The sequence below is a fragment of the Schistocerca nitens genome, chromosome 5 (assembly GCF_023898315.1).
Source record: "Schistocerca nitens isolate TAMUIC-IGC-003100 chromosome 5, iqSchNite1.1, whole genome shotgun sequence".
In the NCBI taxonomy this organism is placed as follows: domain Eukaryota; kingdom Metazoa; phylum Arthropoda; class Insecta; order Orthoptera; family Acrididae; genus Schistocerca; species Schistocerca nitens.
This window is the reverse complement of record NC_064618.1, coordinates 682,139,326-682,146,582: the sequence shown is the minus strand read 5'-3', so window position 1 is coordinate 682,146,582 and position 7,257 is coordinate 682,139,326. Positions and strand designations below refer to the sequence as shown.

General features: G+C 49.4%; 1 protein-coding gene across 1 annotated transcript in view; it reads right to left on the bottom strand.

Annotated features, from left to right (window-relative positions):
• Positions 1-416: 416 nt before the first annotated feature.
• The window catches only part of LOC126260655 (skin secretory protein xP2-like), a 33,810-nt gene continuing 26,969 nt past the window's right edge, over positions 417-7,257 (bottom strand). The window contains exon 2 of the mRNA XM_049957991.1: positions 417-1,082. Within this exon, the coding sequence (XP_049813948.1) occupies positions 417-1,082 (666 nt within the window). The remainder of the gene's footprint in view (positions 1,083-7,257) is intronic.

The following is a 7,257-nucleotide window of genomic DNA, read 5'->3' as shown; positions in this document are numbered from 1 at the left end:
TAACGGTGGCTTACTGAATATGTTGGCAAAAGAAACAACTATTCCCGTAAATTTGGAACGTTATCCGATAAAAGCAAAAAATGATTGGTGACGGCGCGGTACAAAGAGTTTACCTGCCCTGACAGGTGGGCGCTGTAGTAACAAACACTGTAACGAGAACATAAGGAAAAATAGCATCGTAAACGTATGGCACACGTCTGTCATGTCCTGTCCCCCGTATGGGACCTGAAACGCTCCGTCCTGAGTCATTTCGTCACAAGCGTGGCACAACACTGCCGTCGCAAATTCCTCCAGCTTTGGCGATCTTCGGGAAGGACCGTCCTCGGAGCTACAAAGACACAAGTTTTGTAGGGAGTGAGCGCTCAGAGCTCGCGGTGCGCCTGCAGTCCCGCTTGTCGGCGCTGCTTGTCGCGTAGTTAGCTGGAGGGCGACACGGGCCGCGGCGCCTCCATCAGCTCGGGCTGCGCCAGCGGAGCGGACATCTGCATCTGCACGGCGAGGGGCGGCGTCGAGACGGCGGCAGGGGCGGGCGTCGGCGTCGGGGGCGTCGGCGCCGGCAGGGGATCCACCACCATGGGCACGGGGGCGGCGACGGAAGGCGGCGTCGGCGCCAGCGCCGGCGTCTTGGGCGGCGACACGGTGGGCGACCGGCTGCTGTCCTGCACGCTCACCGTCAGCACGTGGTGCGGTGGCGGCGGGGGCGGCGGCTGCGTGGGGTCGCCGAAGCACGACTCGGAGGCGGAGCCGTCGCCGGCCGTGAAGACGGACGCGTTGGAGTGGTCCTCCCCGCTGCTGGGAGACGGTAGCGACGCTGGAGCTGCCGCGGGCCCCCCGCCTCCGGTGGACGGCGCGGGAGCTGGCGCGGCGCCGCCCCCCGCCCCCAGCTTGGCGCCGGGCAGCGCAGCCAACGGCGCCGCCTTGGCCCCCGGCTGCGCCGGCTTGGCGGGCGCGCCCTCCTTGGGCTTGGCGGCGCCGGCCTCTGGCTTGCCCGTCGCCTGGTTCTTGTGCTCGGCGGCCTCCGCGTTGCTGATATTGTCCTGCTTCTTCCACTTGGTGCGCCGGTTCTGGAACCAGATCTTCACCTGAAACAAGACAAAGACCACACGCCACCTCAGTCGATTCCCCTGGAACAGATGGGAGCGGTGCTGCAGCTGCAATGGGCGCTGAGCGCTGTCTGTTTTGTGCCGCCTCCACCTCTTAATTCTCCGTGTGCAATTTTGATGATGAAGACAGCTAGTGCGAGGCACTACTACCAATAAAACGACTAACTATAGAAAGCATGCGCTGTAGTCACAAAGATTATCTCTCCGACTAAATAAGATACAGTGGTCGTTTCATAGTCATAAAATTGTGAACACTGCCGAAGAAGTGGTAAATGTCAGAAAATGAACGGATCTGCTGATGTTCCAGTCACTGATCGAAAGTGAGGTGGTTCTCAAAAATAGGAAAAATTTTTGTGGAACTCGTTTCAGCGACTGGTGTAATGTGCAGTGATCCAGGAAGCAGTACACTAGCATATACGGTCGTCATCTCTGGAAGCCACAAAAACCGCACTACTCTCCTTACGCATCGCTCACTGTCCAGGACTACTATTCCACACAAACTGATATGCAAAATAGCCAACTTCCCACAGTTCAGCTATTTAGACCACCCAGATCGTCATTCAGACAAACTGAAATCTACGGGGTAGTTATCAACTGTAATTAAACTTCCGCTAGTTGAGAGGGCTCCCTTGAAAAACGAGTGATCGTAGAACAATGAAACTTTAGAGGAAACACTAGTATGCACTTGCAGAAGAGAAATAACGAATAAACCACCGAAAGAAACACATTTCAATTTCCACATGAGAGGGTAAGATTTGTTAACAGCCGGCCGTTGTGGCCGAGCGGTTCTAGGTGCTTCAGTCCGGAACCGCTCTGCTGCTACGATCGAAGGTTCGAATCCTGCCTCGGGCGTGGATGTGTGTGATGTCATTAGGTTAGTTAGGTTTAAGTAGTTCTAAGTCCAGGGGACTTATGACCTCACATGTTAAGTCCCATAGTGGCTCAGAGCCATTTGAACCATTTGTTAACAGCATACTATGCCTATATTCCAGGTTACAAACGTTGCTCAATGTGACGACGAACTGCGTCCGCGACATTATCGAACTGCGCTACATGTACCATTGCACAATTGTTCGCAGCGCTTTTCAAACGGTGGACCGTGGAATGTTAGCTTTCGAAACACACAGCTCGTGCCATTCTTGAAGAGCGCACATTGCGTCCAGCATTCTCAGCCATGGCGACACCAAACTTCTTCAACAACTTGTGGCCCAATTGCTTGTTGGCTCCTCCCAGGAGCAGCTCCCACATCGCCAGTTAATTTGAACTTCCGAATCCTTTTCTTCAACCCCGGAGCGAAAAAGAGGACCTCTCTGTATTCCTTAAACGCGTCGATTCTCGCGAAGAGCAACAGGACAACTGCTGTTGTTTTGATAAAACAGCTTTATGAGTAAAGCCCTCTTCACCTAGTCCAGGCCTGTGTTGAGTGCGAGCAACTGTAATGCACGCTGATGCTTGTGTTTCGGCCCTTCCTCGTCGTGCTAACACCGACACCTAACGACAAATCACGACACTGACACTACTAACAAGGCAAATCCTGCAGCGCACAGCCTGAATATCATTCCCATAAAGATGGGTACTCATACGGTAATTAGTGGGGTGAGGGTTATCATCTGGAGTGCCCCAGGGAAGTGTGGTAGGTCCGCTGTTGTTTTCTATCTACATAAATGATCTTTTGGATAGGGTGGATAGCAATGTGCGGCTGTTTGCTGATGATGCTGTGGTGTACAGGAAGATATCGTCGTTGAGTGACTGTAGGAGGATACAAGATGACTTGGACAGGATTTGTGATTGGTGTAAAGAATGGCAGCTAATTCTAAATACAGATAAAAGTAAATTAATGCAGATGAATAGGAAAAAGAATCCCGTAATGTTTGAATACTCCATCAGTAGTGTAGCGCTTGACACAGTCACGTCGATTAAATATTTGGGCGTAACATTGCAGAGCGATATGAAGTGGGACAAGCATGTAATGGCAGTTGTGGGGAAGGCGGATAGTCGTCTTCGGTTCATTGGTAGAATTTTGGGAAGATGTGGTTCATCTGTAAAGGAGACCACTTGTAAAACACTAATACGACCTATTCTTGAGTACTGCTCGAGCGTTTGGGATCCCTATCAGGTCGTATTGAGGGAGGAAATAGAAGCAATTCAGAGGCGGGCTGCTAGATTTGTTGCTGGTAGGTTTGATCATCACGCGAGTGTTACAGAAATGCTTCAGGAACTCGGGTGGGAGTCACTAGAGGAAAGGAGGCGTTCTTTTCGTGAATCGCTACTGAGGAAATTTAGAGAACCAGCATTTGAGGCTGACTGCAGTACAATTTTACTGCCGCAAACTTACATTTCGCGGAAAGACCACAAAGATAAGATAAGAGAGATTAGGGCTCGTACAGAGGCATATAGGCAGTCATTTCTCCCTCGTTCTGTTCGGGAGTGGAACAGGGAGAGAAGATGATAGTTGTGGTACGAGGTACCCTCCGCCACGCACCGTATGGTGGATTGCGGAGTATGTATGTAGATGTAAATGTAGTTTACCATCCAACACTGGTTCAAGGGGCAAAAATGTAATTACAACTACCCTGCACAGTTATCATTGTCGCCTTAAACATGACAGTGTTTCTCAGTAGGGTGTTGTACCACCCCACATGGCACACCTCAGGCAGAAGAATGGTACGAGATGCCCGATGTGCTGCACGAAGCGACGCCACACGTTCGTGGAACACGCAGTTGACTTATGGCCAGTGATAAACCACAAGACACCGCAAGATGTCCCCATGGACGCGTTCAGGTGTGAAGAAAATCATGTCAGTGACATTTATAGATTAGATTTGATACGCTGTTCGTTCTGTGCATGTCACAAAACAAAACTAGCTATCGCCGACGTCGTGGCCATACTTTCGGATAACGAGGCAACAGCAGCCAACAAACAGAAATAGTAAAAGAATGTGCAGAAAAAGTTGGCCTGTAAAAGTCTCACCATAAGTCTGAATTCTTCTGCTCAAAATTAAAAATACAAAAATTAGACGCAAAATACGGCAAGGTAAACAGAGTTGACAACCTCGAGTCTACAACAGGAGTAAAGATCTCACAGAAGAGTAGACTACAAAAAATGAAGAGAGCTTATGGCAGGACACAAGACATAAGAAATGCATGTCTATTCAAAGAATGATCAGACACTACAGCACAGCAATGAAGCCTGAAATACTGTATGGAAGTGAGACACTAACGCTCCATACGAAAAGTGACATGGGAAGTATACCAAAGGAAGAACGCAAAATCATGAGAAAAATTCTCTGCCCGAAGCTTACACTCTAGGAAAACCACGGATAAGATGTCAAACCTAGCAGCAGATGTCAGAAAAAGAAGGTTAAGGTTCTATGTGTACATATGCAGGCTACCACCAACGAGACACACCAACAGAATTCTGACTTATACACAAGGGGTCAAGACAACAACACCATGGCTCACACAAGACAATCTCTACCTAGAAAAAGCACACATCCATCCAGTACAAGTTCAAGAGAGGAACATATGCAGAGAAAAACTATACAAATGGGATGTTGGGTCAGAGAATGTAGTCCCAATGGAACCAGGGACAAAGTGGCCTGAGAAAAGAAAGAGACTCCATGGAGAAAAAAATCAGAGAATCGTGGAAGATAAGAAAGCATGCTCAAAGAAGGCAGAATGCTCTATGGGTTCCTATAGGGTCTCAACGCATATATATATATATATATATATATATATATATATATATATATATATATATATATATATATATGTCTGAAACTGCTTTATTTCCGAGTTATGGTGCATAATGTCATTTGTGGTAGGCATTAAGTCATGAGCCAGTGCAGGCTTTTGGCATGTCATGTTCACCTGCACACCTGCACACCTGCACACCTGCACATTTCAGTTGGGATGCAGGAGAGCATCTCAAAGTGGACAGGTCATGAAGGACCAGGTGCTTGACCTGGAAGATCTCCAGATCTTAACTCCTGCATCTCTAATTTTGAGGCCGTCTGAAGGTGCTCATGTATGGTGTTGCAGATGAGAATGTAGCACAACTACAGCAGTGAACTGAAAACAGCTGTGAAGCTGTGCAGAATGAGATGAACGGGGCCTGCAACATTCCGAAAGTGGTAAGAAGTCGAGTACATCATTGCCTCTGTCTACATGGACATAATTTTGAACATGTCCAGGGCAAAATGCACAGTACAGAGTCGAGTTGAATTTCGGATCCTTTCACGTCATTGCTCTCCGAGAACAGTTAATTTTGTGTTCTATATGTTGCACTTGTGATCCCTACTTATCTGCATAATGCTGAAATAAAGAAGGTTCAGACAAATCTTTATTTAACGTTTTACTCTTATTTAAATGCATACATTACACTCACGAAGGGTGTACAGCTACTTTTGAATCACCCGGCTACACACTGCAAGGTAGCTCTGCGTTCTGGCGCAGATCATCGAATTGGGACTGGCCTCTGTGTCATCTTCAGCCAGTTGAGTCATTGGTGTGTAGAGGCATGGGCTTAGTAAAATGCTCTTCCGGCCGTAGCCACTACTTCTCACTCACATGGCTCCTCAGCTGGTATCACGAGACCCGAGCGCAGCTCGTTCCAGCCCTACCACCGAGGAATTGTCAGGGATCGAACTCTGGTCCTCCGCATAGGAGCCAGGCGTGCTGACCACTGAGGTAGACTGGCAGACAAACACTGCAAAAATACATAGGCCGACCAGTCGGCCGTCCCCCCACTTTCGTGCGCGTCTACGCCTGTGTGTGGGCGATTTTTTAGCGGTCGGGTCCACGGTTTGGCTGCGTCCGCTTGACGGCTAAACGGCTACGTGCTAGCCCCGACCGCTACCTGCTAGCCCACACTCAGTGGAGGGAGCAAGCAGGGACCGTCGAGCAGTCGCCGTTGCCCGCAGTCAGGATGGTCGGCGAGCGCTTCGTCGCACCGGTCAGCCTGTGAATGGACGGCTTAAGGTTCCTCGCAGATTATAGATATCTGGAAAGACGTAAGTTTCCAAATAACATTAAGTGTATTTACACTACTGGCCATTAAAATTGCTACACCACGAAGATGACGTGCTACAGACGCGAAATTTAACCGACAGCAAGAAGATGCTGCGATATGCAAATGATTAGCTTTTCAGAGCATTCACACAAGGTTGGTGCCGGTGGCGACACCTACAACGTGCTGACATGAGGAAAGTTTCCAACCGATTTCTCATACACAAACAAGAGTTGACCGGCGTTGCCTGGTGAAACGTTGTTGTGATGCCTCGCGTAAGGAGGAGAAATGCGTATCATCACGTTTCCGACTTTGATAAAGGTCGGATTGTAGCCTATCGCGATTGCGGTTTATCGTATCGCGACATTGCTGCTCGCGTCGGTAGAGATCCAATGACTGTTAGCAGAATATGGAATCGGTGGGTTCAGGAGAGTAATACGGAACGCCGTGCTGGATCCCAACGGCCTCGTATCACTAGCAGTCGAGATGACAGGCATCTTATCCGCATGGCTGTAACGGATCGTGCAGCCACGTCTCGATCCCTGAGTCAACAGATGGGGACGTTTGCAAGACAACTACCATCTGCACGAACACTTCGACGACGTTTGCAGCAGCATGGACTATCAGCTCGGAGACCATGGCTGCGGTTACCCTTGACGGTGCATCATAGACAGGAGCGCCTGCGATGGTGTACTCATCGACGAACCTGGGTGCACGAATGGCAAGACGTCACTTTTTCGGATGAATCCAGGTTCTGTTTACATCATCATGATGGTCGCATCTGAGTTTGGCGACATCGCGGTGAACGCACATTGGAAGCGTGTATTCGTCATCGCCATACTGGCGTATCACCCGGCGTGATGGTATGGGGTGCCATTGGTTACACGTCTCGGTCACCTCTTGTTCGCATTGACGGCACTTTGAACAGTGGACGTTACATTTCAGATGTGTTACGACCCGTGGCTCTCCCTTCATTAGGTTCCTGGAAACCCTACATTTCAGCAGGATAATGCACGACCGCATGTTTAAGATCCTGTACGGGCCTTTCTGGATACAGAAAATGTTCGACTGCTGCCCTGGCCAGCACGTTCTCCAGATGTCTCACCAATTGAAAACGTCTGGTCAATGGTGGTCGAGCAGTCACTA